The 18,579-nt window shown below is 35.6% G+C and overlaps 2 protein-coding genes across 2 annotated transcripts; both read left to right on the plus strand.

Annotated features, from left to right (window-relative positions):
• Positions 1-48: 48 nt before the first annotated feature.
• On the plus strand, positions 49-12,259 carry LOC124440405 (KAT8 regulatory NSL complex subunit 1-like). The gene is made up of 12 exons (XM_046990803.1): positions 49-194; positions 973-1,213; positions 1,523-2,177; positions 2,255-2,353; positions 3,886-3,937; positions 3,979-4,083; positions 4,195-4,613; positions 6,068-6,176; positions 7,441-7,526; positions 7,924-8,055; positions 10,073-10,359; positions 10,986-12,259. Exons 3-12 carry the CDS (start codon positions 1,688-1,690, stop codon positions 11,682-11,684), a joined length of 2,478 nt encoding a protein of 825 aa, XP_046846759.1. The 5' UTR covers positions 49-194; positions 973-1,213; positions 1,523-1,687; the 3' UTR covers positions 11,685-12,259.
• A 4,269-nt stretch (positions 12,260-16,528) lies between these two features.
• Positions 16,529-18,423, plus strand: LOC124440406. The gene is made up of 2 exons (XM_046990804.1): positions 16,529-17,154; positions 17,771-18,423. The coding sequence occupies exons 1-2, from the start codon at positions 16,529-16,531 to the stop codon at positions 18,414-18,416; spliced, it is 1,272 nt and encodes a 423-aa protein (XP_046846760.1). The 3' UTR covers positions 18,417-18,423.
• The last annotated feature ends 156 nt before the right edge of the window (positions 18,424-18,579 follow it).

Genomic DNA, 18,579 nt, shown 5'->3' on the forward strand with positions numbered 1-18,579 from the left:
CGCTTAAATATCAGCGGTCGACTAAAGGAAGTGACAATCAAACAGAGTCGCAAATTTGTATACTACAAATTATAAGTAAGTTCAATAAACTTTTCTTCATTAATTCCTTATCATGATTGCCAGCAGAGTAAAGTTCATAAGACGTCAAGACGCGAGTTTTTCTTCAAATTTTAACAGAATTCGTTTCAGCAAAGGTGGGCAATGATTGAAATTTTGAGGCTTACGTTTAAGTCTAACCAGTTACTACAAGTAGAAACTAGAAAGTGACCAGTCAAAGAATTCAGAGTAGCAAATTCAAGCAGACGATACATAATATAATAGAAAGATGTGATCAAAATGCTGAACATTAATGTTGTTTTATCAACTACGAAACCTCTATGAAAATAACTGTCAGCAGATTTTCTTTTTAATTTTATTCATTATTTTTTCTTGGAACGATGATGATAATTAGCTTCAAAGAAAAATCATTAAGCTGCGTTTTAATTCATCAAAGTTAAGTTTTATGTTGAAAATATCATACGTTTGCACTTTTAGAAAGTTTATCGCCTTTTTTTATGTTAGAACAAATCAGCTGTTACACCCTAATACCAATATTTAATATGGACTATTTTAATATTATTGACGCCCCCCCTTGCTGTAGTATATATTTTGTTGAAACTTGTCATGATTTAGAATACTAGCTTTAGGAAGTACCAAATTATACTAAATGCGTTGCTTTTCAATATTTGAAAGTGATATAGCTTGAAAATCAATGGGCGATGATTTCAATGAATAAAGAAGGACAGGGCATATTTGAACAACAAACGGCAGCCATATTGCTTCCATTTTCGAACGCCAACATTTTATCCCAACACTGAAAATGGTTATGATCTCTCGTTAATTGTGTGTACTTGGGATATTTTTGTTCGTGTTAAATGTTCACTATGTATGCAGTACGCTGTTTATTATTTTAATCGTATTTGTCCATTTCAGGTCCTACAATACAGGAAGAGGTCGCGATGAAAAGATATATTCTCTCAATATACTCGCTAAGCAACTTCCCTGACGTCATTTTGCACCAATGGCAATGCAGTATTGCAGGGTGGTTGCTTGTGTTCAAACAACAAGCCATGTGATTAAAAAATATTAGACGAAGCTACGACGAATTCAGCGGCCATATTGTGAGAATTTAATCGCCATATTGTGGAGAATTTCATTCAGCAAGACTGAGAACGTGAGTGTTGAAGACATAAAGTAGTCGAAAATGCGTACAGAGGTGTTTATCTATGAATTTCTGTTATTTTTTTGGTTTGGCTTGTTCGTTTAAGTGGTGTATTTTTCGATCGGAAAAAACTGGTTTTGCAATACTCGGCGTGTACAATTGCGAGAATTAGAAACTACGCCAAAAGGACGTGGCGATCACGTGCTCTGATTTTCAAATTGTTGGGTTGAATTTGATTGCCAACGCCGCGAAACAACAATTTGAACGTCCAGTAATACCTTAATCAGTCTTGTTTTCAATCAGGTTTGTTTTGTATTTTAGGTTTGTTTTGCGTTTTCCTATCGTAAGGCATGAATGGCGCAAATGGCTCCCGCGCTTGCCTCCGAAGCAGCAAGATTGAAGACCTTGTCTTGCGCGTTAAAGGATCGTCCGGCCTGATTAAGTCGGATAGTACAAATAACGATAGGGCAAATCTAACCTCTGGAAATGTTGATTCTGGCGATGAACAAAACACTCGACCGATTTCGGCTAAAGAAGAAACTCTTCTTTCGACGCCCACCGGATCCCAATAACAACAACAAAACATGTGGTTCGGACTCGCTGGAGAATCGAAGCAGTTGTCAGTCTTCGGAGGGTGAATTGCATGAAAATCAGCGCGAATCAGTATATTGTGCTGAGCCGTTGTCAAGAAATTTGTTAGAGAAGAAAGTGACCAGTGTTGCCCAAAGTCAAACACGGCTTTCTCTCCGCTGTCGTAAACTCGAAAAAAGACTTCGCGTATTGCAATCGCGGCAACTGGAAAACCATGTTACTGAACAACTGCAAACGTTTGCTTTAAATCGTAGAAAGAGTCAGCAAATTTATTCTCATAGCAAAGAGGAAACAAAGCACAATGAAGTGTTGCCTTCGACCAAGAAGAAGACTATCGAAACAACAATAAACTCAGTGACATGTAATAGACAAGGGGCAAGCTTGTGATAACAGCAAAAGGAAGAATGTACTTCTGGGAAAATACTGTTAATAACATCCCAGAAAAGAGTGTGGTTAATTTAGACGTCGAAAACGATGGAAATGCGGCCAGAACTTTGGTCTGTCAACTTGAACTTACGGAACATGTAGGCGATTCTGATGCAACCGAATGTAGTTCGGGAGGTGAGACTGTGATGAAATGGATTTGAACATCGGTAATAATGATCCTAAACCTAAAGGGTACGTAACTGAAAGAAAGTATATGTTTCTTTCAAGCGAATTGTTTAATCTACCGATATTTGCTTATGTTATTCTAACCGGAAATAAAGCCATTGAGCAGCATGGTCCGATCTAATGTTCAAGAAATTTTATGAAATTACACAGATAGCTCTTTACTTAAAATACATAAATTAGTGTACAAATACGTCTACAAATTAAAATAGCGTCGTATTTGATGTTGTCCTGTTAGAATTGGCAAATGCTATGTGATGAAAGTACATGATGATTGGCAGTCATTAGGCATTTTCAATTCTTTTTTAGTGTAAGCAATTGTCTTAGCCTTTGTTTAATTCGTGCGTTGTCTTATTGTACCTTTTTACTTACTTAAATGCACCATGCATTCAACAAAATAAGTTTTTAGTAAAGTGTTTTATTCTATGTTCTAACTTTATCCAGTGTCTGCCTTTTCACTTGTTAAGTTTTTCCAGGGGATGTATGTATAAGAATTTGCACATGCATGCAACTTCAATAAACTGCCATATTTTATTGTCAAGCTACCTATCAACTTTATTTATTGACTTGCATACAACTTAAGATGTGTTGTTATGTGCTCTGAGAAGCATCCTTGTACCTGTAGTATTCAAATTCTGACCATTTTAACTGCTATAATTGCTTCTTAGTACACACCTGTTTCTAAATTGAATGGGAGTCATTTTATGTGCCTCCATTATGTAAATAAGCAACTGAAGAAAAGCAATAGTTTCAATTTATAAACCATTAAGAATACTGAATGTATTCTTTAATTTCTTTCAAAATGCTGGGCCAACTTGCTAGGAAACAAAAATATGACTAAACATCCTATGTGTGTCACTTATTACTTCTCTATTTAGGATAAGATTTTTTCCTCAAAAAGTACATCACTTATACATATTGTACATATCAACAGTGCAATGTATTGTATTACAGTAAGTCAACTCTTTGAGATTGTTTAGTATCATTTCAAGTAAATATGTCACTGGCTAAAATTTTTAATACAATTGATTTTATTTCCTTGGAAATTAAATTGCTCATAAAATTACTGATCATAAAATTATTAATTGTCTCCTGTTGTATTTAACATAGCACATGTAGCTGAACAAATATGTATGTTTTTATGTTGTTTTGATATCGTGCACACTGTTAAAAGGTGTAGAAGTAGTATGAAAATTAAGCAATAAAAATATATGGCAATTTTAGGAGAAATCCCTTGTTCGTAATAGCAAAGCATCTGTCTGCTAACTTTCTACAGTAATCTTATTCTCAATAATATTCATTTACATAAATAATGCTTCTTGTTAGCTTTGTAACTCTTCAATGTATTTTTTTTGCTCCAATCACCTAAATGGTAAACATTTTATAACTAGATAACTTACTTCTGAGGTTTGTTGTTCTCTGCTCTTAACCTTTATTATCTTTGTATGGCTTTGCAAGTTAAATAAATTTTTACTTTGTCAAAGGACTTGTACCCATGCCTCCCCCCACTCCACCATTGCCTAATTTGAGTGTCGTGTATGTTCATATACAACTAGTATTAGTATGATTTATTGTAGATTCAGTAACCCGTTGACTCAGTTTTATGCCGATCGGGGCAGCATCGCGTCAAAATGGACATGGTTACGTTCGCAGGTCATCGACATTGAGCAGCAATTGGAGATGTGAAGAAGCGTACAAAACCGTGCGTGGCAAAAGATGGCCATCGTCTTAACGAACAAAGGCATGGTAATGATCAAAATGTTTTGGTGTCATTAGCGAGCCAAGGTTTGATAAATCCGAGAGACAGACATCGTTGCTTCTAAATTGAATCATTGTAACGACGAGGAAAGCACTAACGCTTTGTCTTCAGTCAATAACTTTGTTTCCAAAACTTCTACCAATTTGTTTGAAAAGGATTTGCTGTTGAACATGAAGAAATCTACCATCAAGTCACAAATGAACGATATTGATACTTGTACAGCTGCTAGAACAAGGTCAGTTAAAGAATGGAGGAAGAGGAAACTTTTCCATTTGTCAAAGCTTGAAAGATCCAACTCAAGCTTGCTGTGCTCTTGTGAGGATTTATGTATGCCTTGTGTATTGTGTCGGCAAAGTCCACCCAGTTTGCCAAAGATGATGCCAAAGCAAAGCATGAAGGATCGAGTTGCTCTTGTTGACTTAGCTTTTCATCCTGTGTTGTCATTTGATAATGGTGAGTAGAAAGTTAGGTGTGAATTGAGGATGAGATAGATATTAGTTATAAAAGGTATACCATACCAAATTTATGGATACATATATTTATTTTTGAAATGTCTAAAAGATGCTGATTGGTGAATATTGCACCCATTCCTCTATAGTACATACATGTGTAGGTAGCATTTTTGGTTTTTCTGTCTCATGGAATTAGTGAACTGTGCTTTTATTTTTTTCTAAACATTGTAATTTGACAATACATTTTCGATGTAACTCATGATTTCAAACAAAGATCAGAGCTTTTGAATTTAGGTTTAGGACGATACGTAAATTTCTACAACACGTCCCAAAATAAACCATTGTATGGCAAAGGTTATCAACTTTTATAGAATCAATACTTTACAAAAGCAACAGTATTAAAAAATACGGCAACAAAGTTTTATTTTTACAACAATCCACAACTCAAGGCAGGTTGCATTAATATGATGCACTAGAAAAAAATGTTTTGGACAAATAAGCAATTTGTTTACATTTTTCTTTTTGTCAAATCTGAGTGATGTTGAACCAGAAATTTATAAACATTCTAAAGATGAATGTAAAGTGATCTCTGAGCCTGGATTTTTACGATTTTCGCAATTGGAATTTGTCGTGCAATGGCTTCAAGGCCTTTTTCATGGCGTTTGCGCCTAGTCAACTTTGCCTTTCATGCAACCGTACTAATAGATGTTATTCAAACATGTTAACCGAAGTTGTCCTCAAATAACGCATTTGTAGCTACATTAACCATAATTATATACGGTCATATCGCTTTAGTCATTTTTGTACACTGATATCTTTTATTTTTTGCCGTTTTGCAAATTTTATCAACATAATGCATATTATACAATTATTATGTCTTTGCATGATTCTAGCTTTATGTTGAACTTGAAAACCAAGCTGGATATATTGTAAGTCAATACTGTTGTGTGGACCGTCAAAACTTTGCTATTCGTTGATTACTTCTACCAAAGAAACGAGAATTATAATCTTTCGCATGTAGGCGAAACAGAATCCGTCATTGTTTTTAATTTGTTGTTACGTCCTTCTATGTCACAATCGTCACCCTCCGGCATTAAATTTTTTGACCGTTTGGTAAGCAGTTAACCAGTGGCGTAATGCAAGCTCAATAAGTGAGGGGGGATTTTATCGTGATATACATAATTTTCCGTATTGAGTTCTTTAGAAATCAATTGTTTCTATGTATATATGTACGTATATTGCCTTTCTCACTTATCAAGCTTGCGACGCGACTGTAGCCACCGTCAAGAATGCCTTTCCTTTATAATGCTCTGTAAATTTCGTGCATGTATTTACGGGAGAACGAGAAAAAAGTAAATTCGCATTATGTTGGGAAATTAGTTTCCAAAAGAGATAATAAGTCTTGAAATTTCTCATGCGATTCAGTTGATCGTTGAAAATAATTTTTTATTTCAGAGATACCACTGTCACTACACTTTGGTTCTTTGTTAAAAAAAGGCAATTTCCAGAGCAGAATATTCAAACTTAACGCTCCCAATGATCACAAAACCTTTGGAACAAAACGGTCAGTAATTATTGCATTGCCTTCAGTGAAGTTTGAGCAGTGGCATTGCTGCCTGTATTTTTGGTCGTGCTATGTAAATATCGGATGAAAGGAATTGCTTATTTCTTTTGCAATCTCTTGTTTTTATGCTTATTGAACATCGAAATATTTACATTGCCAGACAAAACTTTCCGTTCTTCTACGTCCCTGAGTTTAATTCATTGTTACTGCCCGTTTTGAAAATAGCGGTAACCTAAACGATGTCGAGTATTAGGGGCTATTTACATGAGCCCGGGTAGCCTGGATTCAGTCAAGCGTTAAATGATTTATGGCAAATGGAAACGATTCAATACTCATCATCACATAAATCTTCTTGAGCAATTTGAGATTTTCTGATTTCATAACTAAGCAAAACATTTAAAATTAAAACAACCAATTTGGCCTAATTTGAGAATTACAACAAGAATGACATATGGCGCTTAACAATGGTAATGATTTTTACGCTTGAAATTTTGCCTTCTTTCAATGCCCGAATTTATTTCACGCCTCACTGAATTACGTACGGTTAGCTGGGATCATATAAACACCCCTTTAGACAGTTCTTTCCCACTGGGATACGCTTATACTTTTTTTATGAACTGGTTTGTCGAAAGGCTCGAACCTAAATTATGACAGTTTCGAAAAGAAGTTCGGATTTAGACTAATAGAGAATAGCTTACGAATTAAGTGAAGAGGGGCTTTGCTGGAATTTTGATAGTAAACAAAAAGAATGATAGCACAGCGCTATCATTCTTATAGTTTATAGTTTATAGCTTATTGTTTGTAGTTGTTGGTTATAGCGCTGTGCTATCATTCTTTTTGTTTAATAACATTCCAACTATTTAACCTTGTAATTTTGATAGTATTAATCATTGTAATTGTCCTCGGAAGAAGTTCGTTAATGTTTAGCGCATATTAATGTTGGAGCTCTTCCCAAGGAGGCAATGCTCTATTTCATTCCTTGTAAGCTAAACTCAAGTGTTAATACCAAAAGAATAAGTTGAATCTGTGTGCAAAAACTGTTACATAAACTCTTCAATGGTTTGGGCCAGCCAAGGAAAAATTACTGCTAAAATTTATTTTGTTAAGGCAACGCGTGACTTCTCCAATGTGGGCATTCGGTAATTGCATTTGGCAATCAATATTTTTGTAATATTCAAGCTAGGATTTGGTTTTTATTTTCCACCGCGAACACTGTACATATGCTTTATGGCTGTAAATATAGCTATTTCATCAAATATTTCAGGAAATATGTTCGCTCTGCAAGTACTCCAGGTGTAACTAAGAAGAAAGAAGGAAAGGAAACGCTGGCAACGTCCTACAAAAAACATGGTATGTTCAATCGCGTTCATGTATCTGATAAATGTTTTTGCTTTGATTCTATCAAGTTTTACCAGTTAAAATTGCTTAAGACAAGCCTTTTTGAAAAAAGATTTGTCTTATTAAGCAATTTGATAGTTTTGCTGCTTTACTTAAATAATTTTCCAATCGTTGATGTTTTCACCTAAAGAAGCGATGCATGGTTTTCTACCATTTTTTCCTCGTTATTGGATACGAGCGTATGGCGAGCGTTTTTTAAAAAATATGTCAAGAGACATGAGCTTTGCATTTATTACCATTTTGAGGTGTTGCTGGTGACTTCGGTTTTGTCGAAATGGTAATTGCATGATTTCCACAATTATCTTTTAAGATATATTAATGCATTTCTTTCTCTTTTCATTTCGTAAAGACATACGAAATCTTAGAGACAGAAAGAACAAGAAAAAGACCTCAAGTTCAGCAAAGAACGATCGAATTTTGAGGCAAAAATCGTCAAAAGTGAACAAACGATCTGCTGCAGTCAGTGCTGGTCTCAGATTATGTAAGTTTGTGTGCATCATCAATTTTTGACTCCAAAGTTTTCCTTTTTGCGGACGGATTTGACTGAAATTACTCATTTTGCTACAACGAGCTGATAGTTGTACGTAAAAAATACGTACGTACAAGACACATTTGAACCATTGATTTCTATTAAATTAACTGGGTGTACAAAGGGGCCTGGGAAGTGTTGTCAAAAACATGGATGCCAATAGGAAATTTTGGTTGAAAAACTTCCACTTGAAAAATTATTTTTATTATTCACTCCCTAATGATTTGAGTAATTTATAATAATATTGTTTCATTACGACATTCAACCAGTGAAAACAAACAGACTCAACCAGGCAGTTTTAGATTGAAAGATATGCTTTTGCATTTTATGAAATACACGCACAAATCGGTACAATGATGTCAATAAAGTATGCGGTGTGAAACTTTGTTAAGGAATAGGCGACATTTTTTCGTGTGATCATAAATGTCTTCTAGATGTTCAAGTGCGAACATTTGGACACTTCAGTCTTCACATAGCGATATTTGTTCGTAAACAGCTTCTTGCAAACATCTCTATCGATTAACTCGACAAAAATGAATTAAAGAAGTACGTATTGAAGCTAAAAATGTTACCTAGCTAAGTCTTGACTGAGTTCGAAGTTTGTATTTTTTATTAAATTTTGAGTTAACTTTGCTTGGACACTGAGTACAGACCAATGGTACAGACTGATGTTGGTTGGTGTCTTATCAATATAACATATTGACATTCAGGAAGTTTTATAGAGTGCATGTTAAAAAATATCTTGAACTTGTTGACATACAAGAAAAAACAATGTAAAATTCAAAATACTATGATATTATTAAAATACGTGCATTGCTGTGGTTGCTTTTGAATAATTTGAACCAGATATCATAATACAACAGCACTGTAAACTATTCAGCACAACTGTGAACCTACTGCTAAACAGAACTACATTCATTTTTATTGAAATTACAACTCTAGGATTAAATTGCATTGGTTCTTCTGACATACCATTTTTTGTGGCTTGTATAAGAGTTTTTATTGTAGTACTATGTCACTCACAATGCTTAATAACTTTTATGATTATAATTGATCATTACATGAAATATTTTGACATTGTGTTAAGAATCAAGTTTGGGTAAAACAATTTGTTTTAAAGAAACGAAAACTTACAAATAGGCTTTGCAGAGCCACTTGCTTGCACAGATATATATTCATTCTCCAAATTTTCTGTGACGTCAATGCCGTGTGTCCGGTCCTCTTATAGATCATAGCTCTTGACCAATGAAATTGTTCAAATTCTTGTGGTTATTATATGATGTAAATTAACAATTTATTATCACTTCCTGTTAGTTAAAATTACGGTTTTTCTGATGTTTTACCAAATTTTACACACGACCGGTTTCTGAGTCCCAGTCTCCTGACATGGTGAATTTTGTTAATTGTAACGAAGCTTTCTATTTTATTAAGTCTTTGATATTTTTCTTACTTTTTTACACTTCACTGTAATCCGTATTTAGAGTTCATTGTTTGCATGGCAATGTGTTGAAATTGGGTAGATAACATGGACGGGTTTTCATATTCTTTACATGGGTGGTGCAAAAAATTTTAATGAAGTGAGCTGGTAAAGAGGTGACGTAAGACCAAGGGGTGAAATGTTTCTTAGAGGGGAGAACAATTTATGTACCATCGCCACCACACCCAAAAACACAACATGAAATGTAAAGTTTTTGGGGTGGTACACCCGGCACCCACCCCCCTCCCCAGTGAATCCGTCCATGTTAATGAGGGCGCTTTTTTAGATAGTGTGCTTAAGGCAACGAGATAACCAATTCAGCCTAATCGCATAAACACACAACATGTTTTATCAATTTTTGCTGAATCACGCAAATTCTAAATGTTGGCCAATTTACCGAGACAAGCATAATTACCAAAGATAAGCATTTTTTTGAGAAACCCTGTAGCACTTGTTTATGGTCGCATCATGTCTTCTTTGTGTTATTTTCAGCTAACCAGTTGCAGAAACGCGCTCGTAGCTTGTCCCTGCCATCTGGTAGCAGTAGACCGTCCAGTCCAATGTCAAACACACCTAGTCCAACCACTTTTAATAACGCGTTTGGTTCTGGGGCATTTAATGCTAAGAAAAAGAAACCCAATAGCAATGCATTTGACATCAACAATATTGTCATTCCGTACTCCATGGCCTCAACGACGAGGGTGGAGAAATTGCAGTATAAGGAGATACTTACCCCGGCTTGGCGTGAAATTACAATAACACCCAAGGAGCATGGATTGGTGAGCTGTTTCTCGTTTATACAGTTTTAATGCAAAAAAAAATCAAGAGAATTTTCTATGCTAGTGGGATTATTTAAAGCATTGATGAATAAGTCCAAGCTACGTGTATTTAACAAATAAATTACGTTTGACCGTTGTCTGTTCAGTTAGTTGTATAGGCATGACGTCATTTGCGATGAGAACTTCAAAAATGGCGTTGTCTGTTCAGTTATAGTTGGATGGGCATGACGTCATTTGTGACGAGAACTTCAAAAATAGCCTCGAACTACCGTGTAATCACTTTTTGTTCTTATTACCAATGCCGTCTTACCCATATACCTAAAACTTAACAGACAATAGTTAAATTTTATCTATTTGTTTCGTATAATAAAACTGAAAAAATCCCATTTTAACGGGCAACAAGTTATTTTTGTTACTTAAGGAGATGAAAATCTAATATTGCTGGTGCGAGAGTGTAAATTTTGTTGCACACTTATGAGAGATGGGATAAGGGGGGATGAACTTCAAATATATCCTAAATTTGACCTTGCTGATTCCGTTATTACGTTTTAATTTTGCGTGCACAATTCTTAAGTAGTCGGTCGAATCTGTGGACTAATCTTGCTTTTTATCACGAATGTTTTTAGGAAGAGGATGACGAAAATCTAGAAGATCTATCAAATCTTTCGTTCGCACTAAGACATTTAAAATGCGAAGAGAATGAGCGAAAGCGGTTTGTGGGTTTGGCCATCAAGAAGAAAAAACGTCCGGCACGAAGTGAAGCAACTACCCCGGAGCCAGTATCTCCGGGATCACTTCTCTTTGATGGACATTTAACTGCAAATCATAATTCATCAGGTGCGCCGTCGCCTACATCTACTAACCCATCTCTTAGTAATTCTCTAAATGTAACTTCGCCGACTGGGCTTTCCGTTGCATTAGTAAACATGCTACCTTCAGATCCTTTGAACAACAAAGTTGAACGATCAGCGAAAAGTTCCAAACAGAACAGCAATCGTAAACATTCGTCAATTGACAATGAAGATAGTTGTGAGGCTTGGCCAGTAATTGAACCGTGGCCTTTAAGAACATTTCCGCTTTCGGATACAGATTTCGATCGTATAAATAACCCACCGACTCCAAATGTGTTTTCTGTTCCCCCATCACCTGTGTCGTCAAGAGCTACCAGTCCTATTCACTCTCCAGTTGGTAGTCCTGACAGTACTACAGTGAACTCAAATTGGACTGTAAAGTTACTCTCGACCGAGGCAGAAACGCCTGATAATACAGAATTGGATTCTAAACCACCTCGCAAAGGGATTGTGCTGAAACTTGCCAAAAGATGAAAGGCAATACAGTCGCGCTTCGTATCGTGCAAGCAGAAAGTACAAAATCATAGCATCACGTCAGGTGTAACTTTTTGAAATTTTTTCCAGCAGTCATTGCCTCCGCTAAATGCTTTAGGTATACATAGATCGGTGCGATGGACATTTGTTATATGTATAATGGTTTTGTTAGCATGTACAAAGAAGAATAAAAATAAAGTTAAGGTTTTTCGTAAGCCATTAAACATATTTTCAAACACCGAACTTGCTATGGCGTTGGACATTTCGATTCGTCAATATTAAAGTGCCGTGATGATTAACGCTCACTCGTCCACTTATTGGCAGGGCTTTAGTTAATCAAATCCGTTTAAAACAACTGAAGAACTTTGTCCGAGTAAAACAAAATCATTCATGTACGTTGTTTATATTTCATTTATTACTTGTATTACATAGTTGATTCTTGAATAAGCAATGTTCATTTGGATGATTTCACTAGCCATATTTAAAAAAACTGTGTTCTTGTTTAAATGCCATCCTTTTTCTCTGGCAATAACATTACCTTGGATCTATCAATGACTGTATTAATACCGCTTTTATGTGTTTGAGTGATTTTTCCTGATGAGATTTCTGTTTTTCGTTTGCAATAGCTTGATAGGTTCTAGTTAACTATATATTGGAGTAGGAGCTCAAATTTTCTGTGAGGTGTTGTTATAAATATCTGAGTGCCGTGTTTCGTGACAATTGTCGCACTTTTCGCTCCTTCTTTAAGGGCCGGTAAAACAAAAATTTTGTTAGTTAAAGAACGTTTTCATTGAAGAGAACTCTTCTATCGAAAAGGGCCTGTAAAACGAAAATTTTGCTATTTGAATTATCAGTTCCATGAAGAGAACTAACATACACATATCTCTTTATTATCGAGTGCAGACGTGATATTGCATGTTGATGCTGTAAATTTACAAATATCCAACATTTTCCGAGCAACTTTTGGATGCCATAGTGCCATACGCATGATTTTATTCCATTACCACTCAAAATGCAGGAACTCAGTCCGGCATATTAGATCAGAATACTTTCCTCGCAACGCTTAGTGACGTCCTGGTTGTGTAAATAGACTTTACAAAACTTCAATATTTTGAGAACAAAAAGACATGATAAAACTGTTAAGAGTTCTCGGCAATACATAATTTTAACGAGCAAAATTTTGGTTTCACTGGCCCTTAAAAATAAATTACATAAATGACAAAACTTCATCCTTTTGACAACATAGAAGCAACAGAAAATGAACTTTATTTAAGGTAAATTACGACAGCTATCGAACACCTTTGGAGAACGATGTATTCAGTTTTCATGTCTGAAAAATTTTGTTTGTCATTCAAATGTTGTGGTTAGAAATTCAGTCCATCATCTACCACCACAACAATAGTTTGGCTTTTTACTAGCTTGTTAATTTTTTTTTAAATCCCACCGTTTTTATTGTGAATGTATCCGTTCCAGACACTTCACCTTTGCGCATGAATTAAGTCGAATCCTGCATACAGGGGCGAAACTAGCAACTTTTAAATGGGGGGGCTGGGATGAAATTGCCCTGCAAGGACGCAAGATGCCCTGCAGATCATATGGAACAGTACTTATTCAATAATAAAATATTGGGTTGATTGAACAGATTTTCACTATATATTTTTTAATACATGTTGTATTCTTCTGGCAGAACGCACTTTAGCGTATTCTTAAATCTTTAATGGCTTTTTCGCATCTTTGCAGTTGCCCAATTTTTTAAAATAACATTTAAGTCAACATTGTCCGTAAGATCTTTTTCGCATGCAAAAACGATTAAGTCATTTAATCGCGTATCTTTCATTGTGGATCTCAGGCAGTTTTTGACAATCTCAAGCATGCTGAAACACCTTTCATCTTGCCACGGACACTGGAGCGGTCAGCAATAGTTGACACGTCTTGCACACCGTTGGAAAGACTTTTTTGTTTGAAAGCAAATAACGCAACGTCTTGAAGGGATTTGGGTTCTGATTTAAGTTGTGATTACACAATATTGAAAATTTCCAACTCAGACAGCAGTATTTCTGCATCAACATCTTTTACCGCCAGCGGTGGAAAAAGACTACACATTTTATTAACTGTTTCAGCCTTCGGCCTTTCTAGTGGCAGCTGTAAGCTCTCTCCAAGAGGTTTTATCTGGTCGATGCAAACTTTAATGGTATCGGTATACTAGATAATAAGTGAGTCTAGAACCAAGTAAATTTCCTTTCGGTAGAAATCTTTAAATGACATTTCTGTTGTTATTTCGGAATGGTCGCCAATTCGCTTGTCAACTACCGGGCTCAACTAATTCCTGTGCATCTTAATGAGTATCTACTAACGTGTTTTGTGATGTGATGCATTTGGGGAAATTTGTACCTCCTGTCATTGTAGTTTATATGAACTTGCTTTCTCAAAACATTTCTTCTTGAGATGAGCAAAGAAAAAGGCCATAGATTGTGACAGGTGCGTAGTGGAAATATTTTTTAAAACGGCATAACGAAAGATTTTAAGATGTAGTGTGTTGTAGTTGAAAAACTTAACAAAAGAAAGAAGCTTGAAACGAAAAGCTATGGTAAGGAATAGCTTGAAAAAGTAGATTATGTTTTTAACAATGTCGATGATCATTCCTCGATTCTTTTTTATTTGAATATAGCTGTTGACGTGTCAACGTTTTCAAACATGCATGCTGTATAACTCATACGTTCATTACGATGTCAGAATTATTCTTATTTTTTATTTTATTTTTTATTTAAACATCCTACAACATAATTTATCACCCTAATATTCATGAAAATGATTGGGGAATTGCTACATAAAATAAATGGGTTGTGATACTGGTGGAGGAAGGCGATGAATTTCAGAAGGAAGCATTAAAAGAAGAAAATATCTGTAAGAGGCACATTCTCCAACCAAAACTTTATTTATTGAGTCATGCATTATATCTCAAAGTTGCGTACCATTTACATATATTAATTAAAATAATTTACTATCACTACATTAACAAAGCTACATTTTGGTCCTTGCTGCATGACCTTCTACACCTTCTGCATGACCTTCTACACTTTGCATTACGTTTTCATGTTATCTAATTTCATCCACTTCAAATATTGCCCAAAAAACCCAAACACGTCGTAATTATCAAAGTATAAAACGTAACTTAACGCTTTGCTGGATTGAAAACCAATATCACTGGACATGTACAAACACTGGAGCCTTTCCTCGATCTGCCAAGGTCAGAGGATCAAACGTTTTTGTTGTTTGTTGTCATTACATTCATTCTTGAATTCTCCAGTTTGTAAAAGATGAAACGTTAGGAATCAGGGCGAAAGTAGAACGCTATTTTCTGGACAGAGCTGAATGTATGAAAATTCACTCCCCAACTAGCGTTCTAATTTCGCCCCTCTCCGGAATGTATCCTTGCCTATTTGGCAGGATTTTCACGTCTAAGATCGTTTTGCCGCTTCCTAAATTTCTTAAATGCCTATGGGATCAGAAGGTATTGGGTTTTGTGTTGCAACAATGCGTCACTTTCTTTTGAATTGAATCGATCACTTTCTTTTGAATTGTGTGCAGTAGTGTAAAACTGTTCCCGTCGAGAGCCTATAATTGAAAAAAAAGTGATCTGAAAAAGTCCATTTCGCAACAATTTGCACTAAATGGAAATAAGCCTTAATGATCCGTAGGAAGCAATAGATTTCAATATGAATACAAAATGAATGCATATAGCCTAGTTTTCACTAGCGACAAAGCAAAGTATATTGTCCTTAGTTTTAAGAAAATTAAAGAAAAGGGATTTTCTTTTCATTTTGATTTTGTTCTACCTTATTCTTATGTCAAGTTGCAGTGCTTATGCTGATGCTGATGCTTGTGTCATTCACTTCATTGCTATCTTTTGTATTTTCTTTTGTCTTTGTTTGTCCTTATGCTTATGACAGAACATGCCCTTATAAATTTAAGCTTTCTTTTGATTACCGAGCTTGCTGCCCTTTGCTTGCATATCTAAACTTCGTTGTTTTGCCTGGGTTGCAAACGGACCAAGAAAGAGAACAATGCCAAACAAGAAAATCCTTTGCGCATAGGATTTTCTTTTGATCTCTATCTTCATAAATTTTTACAATTTTACAGTATACAGGGTGTTAAAGATATCCTTAGAAGTGGTAGTTCACCCATGAATCACTATTTTATCCATACATAAGTTACAGAAGACCTCGTTTACTTAATGCAGAGGTGCCGGCAGGATTTTTTTAGGGGGGGTAGCAAATCACTCACAAAATGTCACTTAAATACATTTCGCACTGTTTTATTTCACAAGCTACATATATAAAGACCTTAGAATGATTGGGGGGAGGGGCGTCGCAACCTCTTGCTGGCGCCTCTGCAGAAATGTTACAATGATTTTTTAAATGATAAATATAGCATCGTTTTCAGGACCGGTTCTAAACATTTGACGCGATGTTTGTTCATATATTCAGTAGTTCCCGAGTGATATCTTTTCAAAGTGAATATATAAATACACATCAACACCCACCCAGCTCTATCAATTAAAATTCTAGCCGCTGATCGCTTCTGAAAAAATCAATCAAACAATTTGCTTATGGGCACTAATTTTAAATTCAAAATATCTTGAAAACAATGAAACGGTTACTGATTTTTCCGAAAGTTAATATCGTTAATCGATGGCTGTTGTAATTCATGACGCTGTAACCGCTGCAGTTAAGCCCCGACCACCCAAGCTCATATATAAACAGTCTGGTACAAAAGTACATTAACAGACAAGTGCTACTGCAATGCTGTGGTAAACCTTATTTTCGATGAACTTGGTATACCAGATGGCGAAAACGGTTTCAGCTTTCAGAGCAGTCTTTCTTTTGCTAACTCTTCTAAAAGCTGTAACAAAGTCAAATAAAATAAAGGAAATTCTCATCTTCGGTGGTAATGGTTTTGTTGGCAGCGCAGTCACAGTTTCATTGCTCAAAGCAGGTCACCAAATAACGTGGTTGAGCAGGGGGAACGCATATTTTGATTCAGACTCTAGAATATCGCAATTTGTGTCAAAGCAAGTCATATGCGACTGTCACAAATCACTTTTGCTAGAATGCAAAGAACTGTTTGTGAACGAAACCTTCTACGATGTAGTTGTTGATTGCTCTTCATTTAAGCCAAGTCATGTTAAGGAAAAACTTTCAGCACTTCACAAAAGAATAGGTTATTATATTTTTACAAGTAGCGAAACGGTATATGACGCAAGTGCTAAGAACCATACTCGGCCTAGTAAAGAAAGCGAAGCGAAACGACCAATAACTCCAAACGTGAGACTAGAAATGAAAAATAAATTCTCATACGGCTATGATAAGTTGGAATGCGAAGAATTCCTAAAACGGGAAAAAAAATTCAAAGTTCCATACTTAAATGTCCGTCTTCCATTGATCATAGGACCGCGAGATACATCTTTCAGGTGAGAAACTATGAATAATGTTAACGTATGTATACTATTTGTATTTATTATTTATATATCCGATTCTGCTGAAGTTAGCAATCACATTTTCCAATGTGCATGAACTAAATTTATAAATTTTACCATATCTTTTGCATTGAACCAAAAAGTATTCTAACATGTTTGTTGATGTTGATCGTTTAGATTAGAACATTCTTGAGAAAGTCTGTTGGTTGTAGGGTAGACTGACGTTGCGATGTCCTTAGCGTTAGTCTTTTGACTTTGTTGTCTACCTCTAAAGACTTTAAAACGTCAATTACGCCCTAGTCCTTAGGACTGCTGCACTAACATGGTCAGTAAACATCTATAGCAAGCACAATTTAATTTTTATCGCTTTCCTTGATTGAGCCTTAAAATGACATATTTTGAATATGTTTTGTAAGTTGAATGTACAATGTGCCCAAACTTTTCGTGTTAATGCTTTACACATGTTTGTTTTACTAGAATAAGTGCGAATTTATGTAGCGAGTGTGAATTTGATTTTTTAAATGTCGTTCCAAAGCAATTTAACACCCATACATCCATCCTAAATCAAACTTGAATGCAACCCAAATTTTAAAGACCTCCCACATTTTAGATGGTGGTTCTATCAACTATGGGTGCTAACACATGACGTCATTCATTATCCTGTTCATATCCCAGACAACGTTCGCAGTTATTACTTCAGCATGGTGCACGTTGATGATATAGCTGACGTCTTTTCGAAAATTGTTTCGACAGATAGTCAAAAAAGAGTTAAGAACAAAGCTGTAAACTTCGCGATGCGAGAGCATATAACACTTCCAATAGTTGTTAACTACATTGCGTCTTTCTACGGCTTGGGCGATGTAAAATATAATACGGATAATACCTCCACATGGTACGTTTACCCGGCCGGGACGAAGGGCCCGCTCGATATATCTCTTGCAGAGGAGTTGCTGGAGTGGAACCCAATGCCTTGGAAGCAAGCAGCTCACACGACATGTGAATTTTACCACAATGCAATGGTAAAGGAGAAGTATGTTAAAGAAAAAGAGCACATCTTGTTGGACATGCTCGACACTATCGTTGCAGATGAGTATTTTGAGGCTTTCTTGCAAAAATTGAAGCAAATTTTCGGCGAGAAAGTGTTAGAAGGGGTCGATCTTGATATCTGGCTACCCGAGAAAGCACCAAGAATTGACAGTGAGAAAAAAGAAAATATTTCTGCAGAGAATGTAAGCAGAGTGGTTGAGGAACTGTAACGAAATAAAGAAAGCGTTTCAATATATTCCATACAGTGAATTATGTAGTATACAGTAAGTTATAGAGTGTTATACAGAAATTTGGTAACCTAAATGTTTATAAAAGGGAAAATTTCTGTTCAGCGAACAAAGCCATTGGTTTTCTAGTTCAAAAAAATATTTC

Source organism: Xenia sp. Carnegie-2017, unplaced genomic scaffold, assembly GCF_021976095.1.
Source record: "Xenia sp. Carnegie-2017 unplaced genomic scaffold, XeniaSp_v1 HiC_scaffold_2, whole genome shotgun sequence".
NCBI lineage: Eukaryota > Metazoa > Cnidaria > Anthozoa > Malacalcyonacea > Xeniidae > Xenia > Xenia sp. Carnegie-2017.

Bases quoted from the DNA above. Each gene is read 5' to 3' on its own strand.
- LOC124440405 (XM_046990803.1), top strand. From the start codon at position 1,688: ATGTTGATTCTGGCGATGAACAAAACACTCGACCGATTTCGGCTAAAG. The intron at 4,084-4,194 runs GTGAAGAAGCGT...CAAGGTTTGATA, and splicing joins ATTGAGCAGCAATTGGAGAT to AATCCGAGAGACAGACATCG. The intron at 7,527-7,923 runs GTATGTTCAATC...CATTTCGTAAAG, and splicing joins AACGTCCTACAAAAAACATG to ACATACGAAATCTTAGAGAC.
- LOC124440406 (XM_046990804.1), top strand. From the start codon at position 16,529: ATGGCGAAAACGGTTTCAGCTTTCAGAGCAGTCTTTCTTTTGCTAACT. The intron at 17,155-17,770 runs GTGAGAAACTAT...CCCACATTTTAG, and splicing joins CCGCGAGATACATCTTTCAG to ATGGTGGTTCTATCAACTAT.